This window comes from Girardinichthys multiradiatus, chromosome 18, assembly GCF_021462225.1.
Source record: "Girardinichthys multiradiatus isolate DD_20200921_A chromosome 18, DD_fGirMul_XY1, whole genome shotgun sequence".
Lineage (NCBI taxonomy): Eukaryota > Metazoa > Chordata > Actinopteri > Cyprinodontiformes > Goodeidae > Girardinichthys > Girardinichthys multiradiatus.
The window spans coordinates 44,338,049-44,355,118 of record NC_061810.1 but is presented as its reverse complement, the minus strand read 5'-3'; the positions used below and the strand labels follow the sequence as shown (position 1 = coordinate 44,355,118).

The 17,070-nt window shown below is 40.3% G+C and overlaps 1 protein-coding gene across 3 annotated transcripts; it reads left to right on the top strand.

Moving 5' to 3' along the window:
• Positions 1-3,089: 3,089 nt before the first annotated feature.
• Positions 3,090-17,050, top strand: ddx6 (DEAD (Asp-Glu-Ala-Asp) box helicase 6). Of its 3 annotated transcripts, none has more exons than XM_047391141.1 (14): positions 3,090-3,241; positions 3,921-4,484; positions 4,908-4,971; positions 5,076-5,180; positions 7,471-7,600; positions 9,481-9,627; positions 9,906-10,000; positions 10,102-10,224; positions 10,317-10,445; positions 10,620-10,736; positions 11,416-11,479; positions 12,349-12,450; positions 12,535-12,714; positions 14,094-17,050. In XM_047391141.1, the coding sequence occupies exons 2-13, from the start codon at positions 4,288-4,290 to the stop codon at positions 12,708-12,710; spliced, it is 1,449 nt and encodes a 482-aa protein (XP_047247097.1). In that variant the 5' UTR covers positions 3,090-3,241; positions 3,921-4,287; the 3' UTR covers positions 12,711-12,714; positions 14,094-17,050. The 3 variants fall into 3 exon arrangements, with proteins under 3 accessions (XP_047247097.1, XP_047247099.1, XP_047247098.1); XM_047391143.1 differs by having other exon boundaries at positions 12,535-12,718; XM_047391142.1 differs by lacking the exon at positions 3,090-3,241 and adding an exon at positions 3,317-3,447.
• Positions 17,051-17,070: the final 20 nt, after the last annotated feature.

The window sequence follows — 17,070 nt, the reverse complement described above, 5'->3', positions numbered from 1 at the left end:
AGCTGTATGTCAGCGGATTTGCAAGTATTATTAAAAATACAATACTACAGAAACAAAATTAATTTCTATTGAGTATTTCCTAAGATCTAAGTAGACATGTTACGGAATCAGATTTGCAATAATTTGTAGTTCTTTCAGCTGAACACGCCTCAATTATTTTCTGGTTCGGTAAAGGGGTCCTGAAAAGCCTCGCCCACCAAATATTCTGCCCCTGCCAGGTACCACCAGAGGTTGATCTCTGCCACTTGATAATCTGTCAGATCAGGGGATGAGGAGGGGTCAGATAGTGGGTGGGTTTGGATGCAAGAAGGAGATCTGAATTACTTTCTTTGTTGTGGAAAGCAAGTTATAATTGGAGGAGACATAATACTGTATTTTGGAAGAAAGAGCAAACAATTCAAAGCCTGACTGACACCAGCTGCTAGACTGAGTAAAGATGTCATAGTTATGTCTTTTTCAACATATAAAGATCCTTGCACGGCAAACAGTACACAAATGTTTATCTACCAGAGCGCTTCATTTAAAGATAAATTACACAGAGAGTCCACAATGCCTGAGAATAAGTTGTGGGGACGATGAAGCTGTGGATCGTTTGACTGGAGATGTACTTTTGCCTCAGTAGTGTGTTGGTTACTGTCCCCTTGGTTGAATAATTATGTAGCTGTCAGGTATTGTATTAAATTGTTGTTTATGGATTGTTAGAGGAAAACTGTGCAAGGAATGAATATTGGGGGTAAGCCTTGGTTAATTGTGCCAAAGATGTGTTGAGGAAAGCAATAAACCAGGAAAAACAGTTGTTAAAACTATTGTAACTCTGGTGAATAATTATATTTTATTGCACTTTTCTGACCCTTTCAATGTGCTCTAACAAGTACCTTATTACCTCCTCTGTAACAGTTTTTTTCCGCTTTATTCTATTTACTTGACCCCTTGAATATACTGTAACATAATATAAATTGTAAAAAAACAAATCAAAAGTATGCTAAAAAGTGACTCCACTCTCAAACCATTTAAATCGGATAGTTTTTCCTTCCAAATGTTTTACTTTTGCAGTCAAATTAGTTTTAAGTTGGATATTCAACAGCCATTCTCTCAACTGAGAGAAGGACCTGTCTCCTAACTGTATTAACTGTACTTTATGGATGCTCTCTTTCTTATTAAAAAGAACATCGCTCGCAGGTCAGCAAGCGCCGCCGTCTCGCTACCACACTTTCCATTCGTGTTGTGTAACGTCCACTGTTAATGACTCATTCTTGGTTCCTAAAACTGGAGGAAACACAAGTTGGTGCTCAACAAAAAAACAATGTTTGAAGGCTCCTGAACTGAACCGGTTCAAGAACAAGAGTTCTTTTGGTGGAAAAGGGCTAAAAAGGACCCCCTAAAATTCAGTAGCTTCCAGGTGACCCAAACACAGAGAATCCCTTCTGAATTGTGTTGCACTAGACTAATGACAGACACACAAGATGCCATGAGATTGTTATTGATCTCCTACATTATGTTAATATTTTATGGAAAATTATGAAACCTCTTTTTTTCAGAGGAAACACGTGACAGCAGTATGAAATCACATTTGGGAATCAGAACCGGCTTCAAACTGCATTGGTGGTAAAGGGATAAGTGTGGTCTGCTGCCGCTGTAGCTCATCAGCTTCATGGTTTGACATGTTGAGCATTTAGAGAAGGTAGTTTGCAAACCTCGGTTGTAAAGAGAGGTTGTTTAGGCTATTTTAGCTTTCTATGATCTCGCACCAGTCTGCCTATTCCTCTTTGACTTTTGTCATCAACAAGGGATTTTCTTTTACACAAACGCTGCTCACTGGATCTTTTGTTTTTTAAATAATTCTCTGTAAGCCTGAAAGAAAATCCTTGTAGTTCTGAACTACTCAGAGCATACCACCAACAGCCCCAACAGCCATGCCACATTCACAGTCACTGAATTTGAAATTTAGCTAGTCATCTTTAGCACGTCGAGATGCCTAAATGCATGAAGTTGCTGCCATGTGATTGGCTGATTCGATGCTTTTATTGTGCAAGCATGAAAGCATTAGCAGGTAGATAACCTGTTTTTATAAAGGATCTCAGTCACATGTTACTTACTTTTTTCAAACACTTAATTTTTCTTGGAAAAAACTGTTTAAAGACTAGGTCTTTAGATGTGGTTCTTAATTTTAGACTTATCTGCCCATGCAACATTACTCCATAGCTGCTTTGTTTACATTCTGTGTGTCAAACCTTAGTCTGAACATCCCGTTTTTCATTGAAAACAAAGATTTCCTACTTTAAATCGCACCCATGCAGTCTTTTTCTGATTGCACAGGCTACACTTTCACATCAACAGTAGTTAGAGGCTGCTGTAGGTGCTGTGATGACTTATTTTAGCGTCATACAAAGCACTCTATGGGAGAACTTACTTGGACGACCAGACCTGGGCTTGTTGGGAGTTGCTTTGAATTTGCTCCATATGCAAACTATTTTCAAAAAAATCTCTTTAGACCTTCCGAGACTCAATGGCTGTTACATTCATCTTTCTGAACACCTCAGAAAGCTCTTTCTTTTTCACCATGGTGTTCACTCTCACGTTAGCGGTCAGGAGCACACCAAATTAATTCAATCATTAAAACAGGGCTTCAAAATTTTGAGTAATGATATTCTCATCCTGTTCATCTGATGTTATATGCCTATCTGGAATTTCATCCATTTTAAGTGGGAAAAATGTGAGCTCTCCTAATTTAATCCTCACCTGATTTGTTTTTTATTTGGAATATTTACATTTTTAGCATAGTTAAAGCTGATATTATAAATCCATTTGTCCAAACAGAATACACAGTCTTTCATATGGTGTTTTAATTTTTCACATGGCTGTATTTTAGTCTCTGATTTTTAGGATGAGGAGGTGACATGTTGGTAGAGAGCAAAACAGTAAAAATGATGAATGACATCAGGCAATTTAGAGGGAATACTTGAGATGTTGTAGCTTTGAGGAAGAAATAAAAAAATACACTAGAATTTACAATGTTATAAGATTAAAATTTAAATCTGTGGTCTTCTTCGTGAGGACACCTTAAATGATAATTTGTTGATTTGAAATGGAATCAGCTGATTTGTTGGCTGAGGACGGCTTCAAATACGGCTGGGAGCCATCTTGAATCCTTGTTTGACAAGACTCTTTCGTAGTCAGCTAAAGAAATCGAGTACACTGTACAAATACCACAAACGGGACGGCTTTGTTTCTGTTATACAAGGTAAATACGCATGTTTTCGACGTGATACAACCTATTGACAAGTAGTCGACTGATTTTTGTTTTTTGTGACGGCTTTTACGTTTAACGGTGAACGTTATTTCGAGTCCATTAGCCAGTTAGCTTGTAGTTACCCAGACTATCACCGTTCGAGAGGCGTTAGTATGTAGAAGAGAACGAAGCATTCGGACTGTAGAATCTTATTGCAGGTAAAATCAAAGGTTTGGCGTCCTAAATAGATCAGAAAATGTCAATTAAGCGTATTAGTTCAATAGAGTATATCTAAATGCGGAATCCTCTTTGCTGGCGCAAACCTTTAGTGTCGTGCGCTAGCAGAAAGCTAACTAGCCTAGTTGGATGTTGGTTTAACAAGTTGGATTAAACGGAAAATACATTTACGTATTATTTAACACACACGCATGTAATGGTGAAACCATTAAATGTGTTTAAGGTGGCATATTCCGTGAATGTGTTTCACTCAGACGCTTTATCTTACTGTTGGCATCTAGCAACGGTCACCGCAGGGTCGGGTAACTTTTGACTTTACGCCAACGTCTTACTATCGCTGCTTATAATAAAATAACTGTTCCATTTTCAGGCCTAAATATAACAGATCACTTACTTAATCAACCCAGTTTTTAGTTAAGTGTTTCTGTTTTGTGTTTTTTTTTTTATGTTTCAGGGTTGGGCAGACTTGAAAGGACACAGAGGCCCAGTTATGCTAACGGGATGGCTAACTGAGCAGTTTGCCAACGTTTGAAAGCTAACTAAGCCTTCCTGGTGTGTTGAATTCCTGATAAAGTTGGAAGATTAACCCTATGCTAAGCCCTTATTTAATTTCCATGCTCAGATGTCTTAGTAGATTTAATACGACATATTCATTTCTTGACACTTGATGCCCCATTCGTTTTGATGAGTAATAAAATAAATTGATTTGTTTAAAAGCCAAGGGCCGCTTTGAGTTTGAGTAGTCTCAGCAGAGTGGACTCACTTTGTTTAGAGACCGTTAAAGATTTAATTGGTGTTGGAGTAAAATAAAATAAGTTGACATGAGCACCACCAGGACAGAGAACCCAGTGATTTTGGGCTTGTCCAACCAGAACGGACAGCTGAGAGGCTCAGGGAAACCTGCAGGAGCTCCAGGCGGAGGTGGAGGGGGTCCTCAACAGCCGCAGTTGAACCAGATGATAAAAGGCACAATTAATGGCAATTCCCAGCCAACCCCTCCAACAAATGCTGTTATCAAGTAAGTCTTGCAGTTGTATCGGAGATGCTTTAGTCAATCATCAAAATTTGTTTATTTAATTTGATTGCTTCTGGTCAGTGATCAACAGGACAGATACTGAAAGAGACACCCCGCCCCCTTTCATTAAATGTATCAAAGCTAAGAACTGCCTCTCAATTTAGGCCACAAACAAGCTGCATGAAAGCATGCACTCTGATTAATTTTTCTGAGGTTAATACATTTTTGTATAAAGGTTAAGGACAGATGCTTTGATGTCTATTTCTATCAAAGAACCTGCAGCACATCTGTGTTACAGTTCTTAGGAGAATCTGTTGCCATCAGTCTTGAAAAGCATGATTGGTGCATTTTTAATGTTCATCCTTTTCATGTTTATGAAGGTTTCCTTGTATTTTGGTGTAATTTCTTGCTTCTTTACCCTCACAGGCCTGGAGATGACTGGAAGAAGAATTTGAAATTGCCCCCAAAGGACACGAGGATCAAAACTTCGGTCAGTTCAAAGAAATAAAAAAAATATTTAAGGGCAGAAAAGATGGCTTTACTACCCATTAGCCTACTGCTGACGTTGATGTTGTCATTCTGCATTGATCACAGGATGTGACTGCAACTAAAGGCAATGAGTTTGAAGATTATTGCCTGAAGAGGGAGCTACTTATGGGAATCTTTGAGATGGGCTGGGAAAAGCCATCTCCAATTCAGGTACAGTCTGATACCAGTTAAATTACTAAATTACTTTAGTATACTATTAAATTACTTTTTTTCTCTTCAAGCACGTGCTTAGAATAATTAACCACTTGTTTGTTGCACAGTGAGTTCGCAGGGATGAAATTTAAAACTGTTCATTAGAAACACATTAAATGTTTCTAGAAAAATGATCAACTTAAGTGTGAACTAATTTTTTGTTTAAATAAACTCTTAAATTAGCTACGGTCTTACATAAAATGTTCTGTTATTTGCTGGCTGTTTGTTGCTTGTACTCGTACTCGTCGTCTTCCGCTTTATCCGGGACCGGGTCGCGGGGGCAGCAGACTCAGCAGAGACGCCCAGACGTCCCTCTCCCCAGACACCTCCTCCAGCTCCTCCAGGGGGAGCCCAAGGCGTTCCCAGGCCAGCCGAGAGACATAGTCCCTCCAGCGTGTCCTGGGCCGTCCCCTGGGCCTCCTCCCGGTGGGACGTGCCTGGAACACCTCCCGAGGAAGGCGTCCAGGAGGCATCCGGTATAGATGCCCGAGCCACCTCAACTGGCTCCTCTCGATGTGGAGGAGCAGCGGCTCTACTCCGAGCCCCTCCCGGATGGCCGAGCTCCTCACCCTATCTCTAAGGGAGTGCCCGGCCACCCTACGGAGGAAGCTCATTTCAGCCGCTTGTATCCGGGATCTCGTTCTTTCGGTCATGACCCAAAGTTCATGGCCATAGGTGAGGGTAGGAACGTAGACCGACCGGTAAATTGAGAGCTTTGCTTTTCAGCTCAGCTCTCTCTTCACCACAATGGACCGGCACAGCGCCCCCATTACTGCGGCAGCCGCACCGATCCGTCTGTCGATCTCCCGCTCCATTCTTCCCTCACTCGTGAACAAGACCCCGAGATACTTAAACTCCTCCACTTGAGGCAGGAACTCCCCTCCAACCTGTTTGTTGCCCTTGTGTTAATTTCCATGTCTAGTTCAAGTCTAATCCTAACAGTGGATATCTGTAGGTTTAGATTTCTAGAACGGATAGACTTGAGTGAAACCGCAGACAAGAAAGTGAACCCTTACATTTGAAGTTGCACTACTTTTATCCCTGCTAGGAATATGGCTCTAGGGCTTAGTAATGCCTTTCAGCTTTTTTCTTTACTTGTTTGATTCAGGTGGAAGTATTATAACCGTTCAACTAGTTGTCATGTTGAACACAGCCCTACTTGGACTGTAACATACGCAATACTTTTGCATTACCATGCAATACCTTTGTGTTCCCTTGCAAAAGTTGTTAATCACCTTGAGAAAGTTGTGCATTTTGGAACAGCAGCACATGACAAACTGCTCACAAAACAAACAGCGCTGATATGGCATTGCTATGGTTTATTTGTCATATGCAGGTTAAAAGACAGTCAACAATGCAATGAAATGCTTGGGATAAGAAGAACCTTTCAACTCAGTATAAAAACAAAAGCACTAATGGCGGGCAATAAAAAAAAAAGTACACATCGTGCAGCAGCAATAAGCTAATAAAGTGTTGCAAATGTGGTTTAGTACAGTATTATTGTCCAGAGTTCAGTAGTCTGACAGCTTGTGTGGATAATAACTCCTTCAGTCTGATTGAATAGCCTTTTATTTAAGGCCGATTTAAAAAAAAACTCAAATCTTAAAAACGGGTGTAGTGTTCCATTTTTACAGTTGTCTGGTTTGGAAACTAACCCACAAAGTATTATGATTTAGGACGCAAAAAAAAAAAAAAAAAAAAAATCCCCCCCATGTCCCGTTGCGGGCTCCGGAGTAACAAATGAAATTTTGAAAGTTTAACCTTAATCTTCTGTCATGCTGTCTGTTGACGGATACAATTTAGAATTTTTCAGTTTCATATGCTTCACTCATGAATAACGACGAAGAATTAAAAGATTTTATTTAACCGGTGAATATAAGTTTTGATCTTGCTGTTTATCCATTAGTGATGTGCTGGTCACGAACAAAACAGTTCTTGGAGCCGGACGACAGGATTCGGCTCCCGATTGGGAGACGTTTTTTTTCCCAGCTTCTGTCTCTCACTTTTCTCTTCAAACCGCACGTGATTGGTCAATATGTGTGTCGTCGTCTTTGTCTGCAGTAATGGGGCTGGGGGGCCGGCAGTTATTCACATTGGCTATTTGTCTTCCTCCTGTTAGCAGGAAATTATTACTAGGAAGACTATTGCATTGAATGGTAAAAATGTTTTTCACCCTTCTGGGAATGTTCTTATTGTAAGGCATAAAGAGGAGAGGAGATGGGTGTTTTTATCAGTTGTTTTTGTGCAGGAGGAAAGTATTCCCATTGCACTGTCAGGAAGGGATATTTTGGCCAGAGCCAAGAATGGCACAGGAAAGAGTGGAGCCTACCTCATTCCCCTTCTTGAACGCATTGACCTGAAGAGAGATTTTTTACAAGGTGAGTTTCTTACTCGTTTAATTGCAGTGGATAGGATTTGTTTAATGAGTATGATTAGAGAAGCAAGTTTTGTTTTTTGAGTTTTATACATATAACAAAATGGGAAACCTGTAAGCTGTCTCTCTGGTGGCAGTTCATAATTTGTTTGTGAAGGTTTAATTAATGATCCAAAGATTGAAATTTTGTGGCCAATATCCAATCTTTGATTTTTGTTGATTAGGGCTGCAGCTAACGATTATTTTAGTCAAGTATTCTACTGATCATTCTGACGATTAATCGAGAGAAAATTTGGCAGATTCAGCAGCTTTAACTACCCAGACTTATTTTATGAGTAATTTAAATAAATGAACGAGAAAATGCAAGTAAATAATTATATTCCTTTTTTAAATGAACTGATTTTTTTGGTGAAAAGGCAATTAATACAGCGTGTCTTTTGTGTACACTTGAACATTTGTAGCGAAGGCTACATCACACAACACGTCTGATAGCACAGTCACTGTAGAACATGATTTTAAAGCCAAAATGGTCACGAAGCTGACGTTTTAAACTTGTTAGCACCTTATATTAGTGTATATTCCACATCCGTCTTGTGCTAAACAGGAAGAGGTTAAAAGGTTTAAAGAGTAAAATGGCACCTTTGCTGTTCTTTATTTAGCCTTCCTGTTATCTGTTTTATGTCCCACTCTCTCGTTGCCTGAATAAACAGCAGACATGTCATAGAAAATGGTTTCCTTCTACAGTATCTCACAACTTTTGTAAATATTTTATCTTCTAATGGCACAATACGGAAGATAATGAGGCATTGAAAACCTTGTGGACTTGGTTGTGCCTAGTGTGATGCCTTCAGGAATCCCAAAAAAGTCAGATTTTTGACTTTGACTGGCACATGAATAGTCGAGGCTGATCAAACTGAAAATTTGAAAACTTTGGTCAGTAGCAGAAACTAAATGCATTCACATTTTGATGTACCGTATTTTCCGCACTATAAGGCGCACTTAAAAACCTTTAATTTTCTCAAAAAATGACTCCAGAGCGCCTTATATATGGATCAATTGGTTAATTGGTTGATCCATACTGGTTGTACACGGCGCTCTGTCAAAATGTTTCAGTACGACTGGTAAACTACAAAGCCGCACCGCTCGCAGCATTACGGCTACCGTAGTCAGGGGCGTCGCCAAAGTAATAGCGGTAAACACCTGTACTGTGCTTACTCCTAGTCCAACACCACTTGTGTGTGTATAACGACCCCAAAATGGCACCTTTCAAGAGACACGCTTACGATGCGGAGTTCAAACTCAAGGCTGTCAGCTACGCAGTCGAACATGGGAATAGAGCAGCAGCGAGAGAATTCAACGTTAATGAATCAATGGTACGGAAGTGGAGGAAGCAAGAAGATGACCTGTGCCAAGTAAAGAAGACTAAAAAGAGTTTCCGAGGGAATAAAGTGAGATGACCACAGTTAGAGGACAAACTCGAACAGTGGGTTGTTGAACAGAGAGCAGCAAGTAGAAACGTCTCTACAGTCACTATTCGTATGAAGGCAACAGCGCCCCACTAGTGGATGCATAACGCAACCCCAGTCAAACGTTTGACTGCAGTAGCTTCTATTCTATGCGCCTTATAATCCTATAGTGCGGAAAATACGGTAAGCAATAATTTCTAGGCTTATGATCAGAGATGTTTTTGCACAAAACAGAAGAAACCTGCAGAGCTGTAGGACCTGATGATTATCCCCACTGAATGAAGTTCAATTATCGACACTGCAGTCTTCATGGAAACGTGACCCAGTTTGAGCCGCTGCTTCATTTTATTCCTGACGTTAGTGTGATAAATGTTGGCTTTAACACACTTGTCTCTAAAAGGATGTTCTTTGTTTCTAGCTTTAGTCATAGTGCCCACCAGAGAACTGGCACTGCAAGTAAGCCAAATATGTATCCAGGTCAGTAAACACATGGGCGGAGTGAAGGTGATGGCGACCACAGGTGGAACCAACCTCCGCGATGACATCATGAGGCTCGATGAAACGGGTAATCTTTGCAGCTTACATACAATTAGTGTATGGTTGGTTAGGGTGCAATTGTGTTTTTTAAAGTATACAGATGCTTTTGAGGGGCCGTGTTGTGCTGTCGGCAAACTGTGATCTGCTCAAATCATTCTGTGACCTAAAGAAACTTCCTTTTGTAAAATACAAGGTTTTCCATCAAGTCATGACAGCTTTCTTCAGACCTTTAAATATGACCTTGTGACAAAGTTCGTTAAAATTCAGTGCAAAATGTGTTTACTCGATTTTTATTTTATTTTCCAGTACATGTGGTTATTGCTACTCCTGGGAGGATTTTAGACCTAATCAAGAAAGGAGTTGCCAAAGTCAGCCAAGTACAGATGATTGTTTTGGATGAAGTGAGTACTTTTGGTTTCAAGCTGGTGCTTCTCTTCAAAATGACTCGGTAAATTGTTCTGCTTAAAACAAAATGTTCCTCTGTTTGTTTCTCTACTTAAAGGCAGACAAGCTCCTGTCTCAGGACTTTGTGGTTATGATGGAGGAGATGCTGGGCTTCCTGCCCAAACAGAGGCAGATTTTACTTTACTCTGCCACCTTCCCTCTCAGTGTGCAGAAGTTTATGGTACAACCTCATCATATTTGAGGCATATTTTATGGTAAATCAAACTTTGATCTGTAGAATAAGCCAAATAATTTGTTTTACTCCCATTTTAGAATGCACACTTGCAAAAACCTTATGAGATCAACCTAATGGAGGAACTAACACTGAAGGGGGTGACTCAGTATTATGCTTATGTAACAGAAAGGCAAAAGGTCCATTGCCTCAACACCTTATTCTCCAGGGTAAGTTTTGGCTTTGCTCCACTCTTTAATCCTGTTTCAAGAACTGTCATCGGTTACTTCATAGTGTTCTGCAAAGATTGCCAGAAATATTCTCTACAGTAGTTTCTCGTATGCATGTGAAGATCTTCTGCTTTCTAAACCCTGATTTCTTGCTTGTTTTCTTCTTGTCTTCAGCTCCAGATTAACCAGTCTATAATCTTCTGTAACTCCTCTCAGAGAGTGGAGCTTCTTGCCAAGAAGATTTCCCAGCTTGGTTATTCATGTTTCTACATTCATGCCAAGATGAGACAGGTTAGCTGGAATACTACGCATGAGTAAAAGGTTTAACTAAAGTAAAGTAAAGTGGTGGGATTTTAATGAATGATACTCTGATCATGCATTAAATGCATAATCAGATGCAACTTTTTTGCTCGGGGTTCAAAAAACAAAACGCACCAATAAGTTAATTTCATCTCATCACAGATTAACAGTCTGCACTTTAACCAGAGATGTTACGTTGGCTCCATTTTCTCAGCTAAGCAACTTCTGTTTTAATGCACTTGTGTTGTCAAAGGGAGCTGGCTGCATCAGCTGATCATCGGCGCCACACCCAACCATCCACATTACCCTGGTCTTGGTAGGCAGCCAGATGCCTCTCAAAGCGTAGTAACAGAACTTGTTTGCCTGCTAAACGTAATATCTGCAGCTAACCTAATATCTTGTGAAAGTATAGGTGGTTGGTAATGTAGCACTGTTAACCGCTCGTTTAAATATTAGTTTTAGGTGTTTTTTAATGATTAAAGTCAGTCCAGTTCAGCCCAATACGACCTACTCATATAGACAGATTCAGTTGGAAATGTTTTAGTTAAATCATTGTTTTATTACAAGACATTAAGATTCACTTCATTTAATACCAGTTGGTAAAAAGTTACCAACTGTTTTACTTTTAAGCACCAAATCTGTGGTTTAAATGATTTCATTTGTTTTTCAGGAACATCGCAACCGTGTTTTCCATGACTTTAGAAATGGGCTGTGCCGAAACCTTGTCTGCACTGGTAAGTGTTGTTGAGAGCTGCTTGATGCTCTGCTTACATGTTGAAACGTCTCGTCCTGATCGATTTTACTCACCTTTTTAGAGCAGCTTCAGTCCCATTCTGAGCCTTGGATCGCATTTAAAGCATCTTTTGTTGATGGAGTTATGATTTTCCGAGGTTGGAAATGACAGCTTAGTTAGCTGCTGCAGCTTGAAAAGGGTCAAAGCCATTTTCACACATGCGCTACGGTCCTAGACCCGTATTGCCGGTGCCCATTTAACACTCAGTGTTTCCTGAAAGCATTCAGTAATTACCCAGACAGATACCTTGTAATTTCCTGAAGATTGCTCTGAACATGCATGTAAGTGCTGCAGGTAATCTTCCTGGTGTTTGTGATAATAGTTATTTTCCGATACCCCGTATTTTCACTTTCACTCGTTTATACTGCAGAGTCGGTTGAGCACATCTCTTATAAATACATTCATTGGGAGCAATTTCAACAGCACCACATGCTAATAACATCCTGCCTCGTGTGAATTCTGCCTGGGCGTCATCCTGCAGTGTTTGAAGGATCTCATGCTCTGCAGTTCAAACAGCATCTGCAGAATATTTTCATGTGTGGTCTCCAGATACCGTCTGCAGCTAATGTAAATAATAGGGGATCTACAGTTGCCTCTGATTGTGTGGAGCTTTTCTCTTATAATAGAGCTGTGGGTTGTAATGCGGCAAAACGAAAGTAGCAAATCTCTTTCGATATGACTCACTTAGTAGGTGTGTTTGTCATGTGGTTGAAAAACCGAACTGTTTAGTTGTTTTGTACTTGTTACTGTTAGACAAATTATTTTCCATATTGAATATATACTTTAGTAATACTTGTCATCCTTTTTTAGATCTCTTCACGAGAGGGATTGACATTCAAGCTGTGAATGTTGTGATCAACTTTGATTTTCCCAAGCTGGGAGAAACGTACCTCCATCGCATTGGAAGATCTGGTAAGAGCCTGGAAAGATCATTCCCAGAGCAGATGCTTTATTGTGCCAGTAACCTGATAAAGATTTGAACTCGCTAATTCCCAGGACGCTTTGGCCACCTTGGCTTGGCCATCAACCTCATCACCTACGACGATCGCTTCAACCTTAAAGCGATTGAGGAGCAGCTTGGAACAGAGATCAAGCCCATCCCCGGCATCATTGACAAGAGCTTGTATGTGGCGGAGTACCACAGTGAGAGTGGTGAAGAAGTCAAGCAGTGAGCCCGTAGGTACCTTCAGCAGCAAACAACTATACTGCAGTGCCTTGCAGAAGTATTCATTACAACCATGAACTCGAACTATTTTTTATAAGGTTTTCATGTGATTAAGTAAAAATGTCACATAATTGTGATGTGGTAAAACAATCGGTGGTTTCTATAAATGTTCATAAATGACAGTTAAGTGTGTGGTGCATTTTTCTTCAGCCCTGATGAGTTGATACCTTTCTTGTGTGCAGCTGGAAATCTTGTGTATGTCTCTCACCGCTTTAACATTTACACACCAAGTCTTCAATAACAAATAAATGTTGAAATTCTATTCAGTGTTTGCTCAAGTTGTATGCTTGGGGTGGTGTTCCTGCTGGATTCCATGCTGGTTTCGTTCTGTATTTTCTATTTTCTTTTAACTAAATTCATCTTCCCATCAACTCTGACTGACTTCCCTGTTCCTGCTGAGGAAAAGGTTCCCCATGGCAGGTTGCCACCAGTGTTTCTCTGTGCAGATGGAGTTTTCAGGCTGATCCACTATTATTTTTCCATGCATAGTGTTTTCCATTGGGTTGGGAAAAATCTTCCCTACACGTGTTTGCCATGACCCCTTCATGACTTAAACTGGACATTTTGTGGCTTTTAGTAGTTCCCTTCGTCTTGCCTACCCTAAAGGATAGATTTGTTGAGTGCACCATAAATCATTGTCCTTTCAGCACTTCCTCCCACCAGAGTTGTGGATTTCTGCAGCTCCTCCAGAGTTACCATGAGCCTCTTGGCTGCTTCTGATTATTGCTGTCCTTTTCTTGCCTGTTTTAGCTGGAACCCCAAGTCTTGGTAGGTTGGAGGTTGGTAGTGCTGCACAATATTGGAATAAAATGATCAGATTTTTATTGAAGGAGAGAGATGGAGCAGCTCTACAATGAAGTTGTGCTATGGTCAGTTGATTCTGCTTCTCCACAACTCTCTCCCTTTCCTTGGTCTTCATGGTGCCGTTTGTTCACAAATGTTCTGCTAGGCCTTCACAGAACAGCTGGATTTAAACTCGGATTAAGTTGAACACAGAACTATCTACCGTTTGGGTAATTTAGGAGTATCAGGGTAAATAATAAACATATTCTGTGCTTGTGTTGGTCCATGACTCAAAATATCTACAGAATGCGTTGATGTTCGAGGTTATATTGTGACAAAAGGTGCAAAGTTCGAGGGGTATGAATATTTTTGGAAGGAACTTCGTTTTTAAAAAATATTTACGTTTCTAATTTTCTGTCCGACTGGCCATGATACCGATTTTTGTGATTATAACAGGTTAAAATCTGTGTTCAAAGTATTTATTGTTCATCACCAAAGTTATTTGAATGTGGCCATTTTGTAATTTGGTTTCTTTTGTTTTCCACAGATCAGCCCAATCTCCACTCCTTCAAACCCTTTTCACCCCCTGCTTGTCTTGGATTGTTTTCTTTTTTTTTACCCTTGTGTGTACAGTTTTTCTTTCGGACGCCACCTTCAGGAATGCATTTTGAGACGGACACTTTTTGGAAGAACTCATCTGCCTTGTTTAAAGGCTTTGTGCTGCATTGCAACATACTGAAGACATGAGCACGAAGAGGAAAGCACTGGACCAAATGGAGCGATATCGGTGCACATGGACGACGACTAATTCATATCCATGACTGACACAAAGCCGGGCCCAGACAGACCCTAAAAGGACACCATCCATTCTGCACGTTTTCTTTTCAAACTTTTAACCAATTTGTAACAAGTGCCTTAACAAGCAGTTCGACATGTTCTGAAGTAATAACCCGTCATTGTCCTCCTCTCTACTCACTCAGCACCACGTATTCATGTTCACATAATTGAGAATTTGTTACAGTCATTGTCTGACCATAGGGGTAAATTCATAACTAGTTTTGGTGGGTCGGGTCGTCCTATTTGTGAGGAAAGCTGGTCTGATTTAACTTTTTATTGCTGTCTGAGTGGAATTTGAGTCTGGCTGATAAATGAGGGCAAACCTGGATTTTCACTGAGCAGAGACTGGATTTTTTTTTTTTTTTCTTTCTCCAAGAGACAGCCAGACTGCTCGGTTGCTTGTGAAGAAGCTCGTGCTTCTCTAGAGACCCTGATCCTTTCCTCTGTCTTCAGCTTCAGAACACTAAAAGTCAAAGAGCAGCCTGAAAACACCGATTCATGAGGATTCCTGTTCCAGTGGCGTTTCTTTGAAGAGAACGTTTAGTTTTTCATTGTTGTCCTGTTTCACCCTCCTATGGATGGCCATACCTTATTCTGCAAGACAGGAAGCCAACATGTGGGGTTCAACTTTCACCTTCTGTACATACTTTCATTTTAAAATTGTTTTAAAGAAAATTATAACTGGCTGGCAAACTAGAAAGCTGCCCGCCCCTTCTCTTGTTAGCACTGGAGATCTTTTCCTCAACTGCCAGTTTCTGTCCTGCAATATTGGCCATGGAGTTTATTTATAATTTTAGAGAATGTAAAAACATTTGGTGATAGTGTTCATGAAATGTTTTTGGGGCAATCAGAATTTATTTTATTTTTTCTAGTACTGCAGTTTGACGGTGCAATTCTTAAAATGTGCACTTCGTGTTTAAACGTTGCCCTGATTCTCTCCTGCTACCAGTGTTGACAAGCACAGGCCCAACAGATGGCTTCCCTAGACTGTATTTAGATTAATGATTTTTTTTTTTTTTTTTTGTGCCACCAGCCCAGATCTGTGAAACGGACTCAAAGACTGATTTATCAGAGCGAGCGCTGGTGTTTAAAGAGAAATAATAATCTATCGCATAGTCGCTCTTCTCGCTGCAGTGCAGCTTAATTGGCTGTTGATTTGTTTTCTGAAGGGAAGCTGTTGGCTGTTACGTTGATTTATGCCATGTCTGAGCTTGGCTACATAAATTCCTGTTGGGCAGAAGCTGTTTTGTCCTCCACCCCTTTGTTTTATTTTTATTTTTTTAAAGCCAAATGCATCAAATGAACCATCTGGCTTAAAATGTAGCAGGAATTTAATCAAAATCACCTCAGCAGGTTGAGTTGCACTTAAAACACACAGAGGGTTGGTTGTAACCATCTGCTCTGACCTGGACTGCTTTATTTACATCTATGATGAGAGAAATGTATCGTAGTGCAGAACTGCTGAATAATTGGCCTAAAAAAAAGAAGTGGGACTGCTTGTTGGAAATCGTCCTGGGCAGCTCGGCCTGCTGAGTCCAGGCCCTCTGTTCTCTGCCCGTTGTTGCTTTACGTTCTGGGATTTTGGGGTTAGGTTTGACATTACTTTAAGGTTTGCTGAACTTTGTGTTCAGCTGGAACCTTTTAGGTCCCCTTTATTTCTGGTGAGATGCTCTCAACGGTTCCAATCAATGAGAATCATTCCTCCATTCAAAGCTCAATTAAGATTTCTCATGTTTCTCATTGGTTTTGAGCTCTGATCCCTGTTCCCGCGGTTCTGGCGTCCCAGAAATTGTCGCACGTTTGCTTTATTTGGCTGATTTTGGGGGGGGGGTGGGAGGGATCTTATTTTATTATTTTTGTACAAGAACTAAAAATCCAAAACAACCCAAGCACTGCCGAGCGAACAGGGATCACGTTGTTCAGACACGTGGCAGCTGTCTGTTTGTTGGCGGTATTCTGGCAGTAATTGCACCAGCCTGTGGTTCCAAAACTAACGTGTTTCAGTGTGGTTGTTGGTTGAAAAGCAGCCTTACTGCCAGAGGCCGTCACATGTTCAACCATAAAGACTGAGACAAGAGCATCTTACCGTGGATTGGGTGACTAATTGAGTAAATTTTGCATCCATATTGTCTCAGTCTTTAAGGTCTCCTTTAAAAGAAATGTGGGGTGGGTAATTTGGCGCCTTTGCTGCCCTGATGCATTTGTTAGTTGTTTTTGTAGCTGGAAAAAAAAATGACAACACAGCTTTGTGTAAATCGCGGCCAACGTCTCACTTGGCTGACGAGAAAACACGAGTCCTTTTAAGGATGTCCTTCCCGACAACAAATGCATCAGTGAAAATGTGGGAGGGGCAAGTGGGCACTTAAAGAAAAATGTCAATATTATGGGGAATAAATCCAAAGTTTAGGTAAAGGGCATAAAAATATTTGATTGAGTTGCCCCTTTAATTTGTTTTCTCATGGAGTGTTCAAATGGAGTATACCTCAACTTCAAGTCTCCAAATTTAAGTAAATTTAAAGCCTGTGTTCCTTTTTTTTTCTTTTAAATTTGATGAAGTAATTGGCCGTTTTCAGTGAGGCAAATTTTACAAGTTTAGAAGTCATTGACATTATTGGATATTGAATTAAAAGTTTTGTTTGGGGAAAAATAAATCTCACTGAAATTTAATGTCTGAAGTGTATTTTTTT

Excerpts from the sequence above, each read along its gene's own strand:
- ddx6 (XM_047391141.1), top strand. The coding sequence starts at position 4,288 with ATGAGCACCACCAGGACAGAGAACCCAGTGATTTTGGGCTTGTCCAAC. Across the intron at positions 10,225-10,316 it reads TCAGTGTGCAGAAGTTTATG|AATGCACACTTGCAAAAACC; the intron begins GTACAACCTCAT and ends CTCCCATTTTAG. Across the intron at positions 11,480-12,348 it reads CCGAAACCTTGTCTGCACTG|ATCTCTTCACGAGAGGGATT; the intron begins GTAAGTGTTGTT and ends ATCCTTTTTTAG.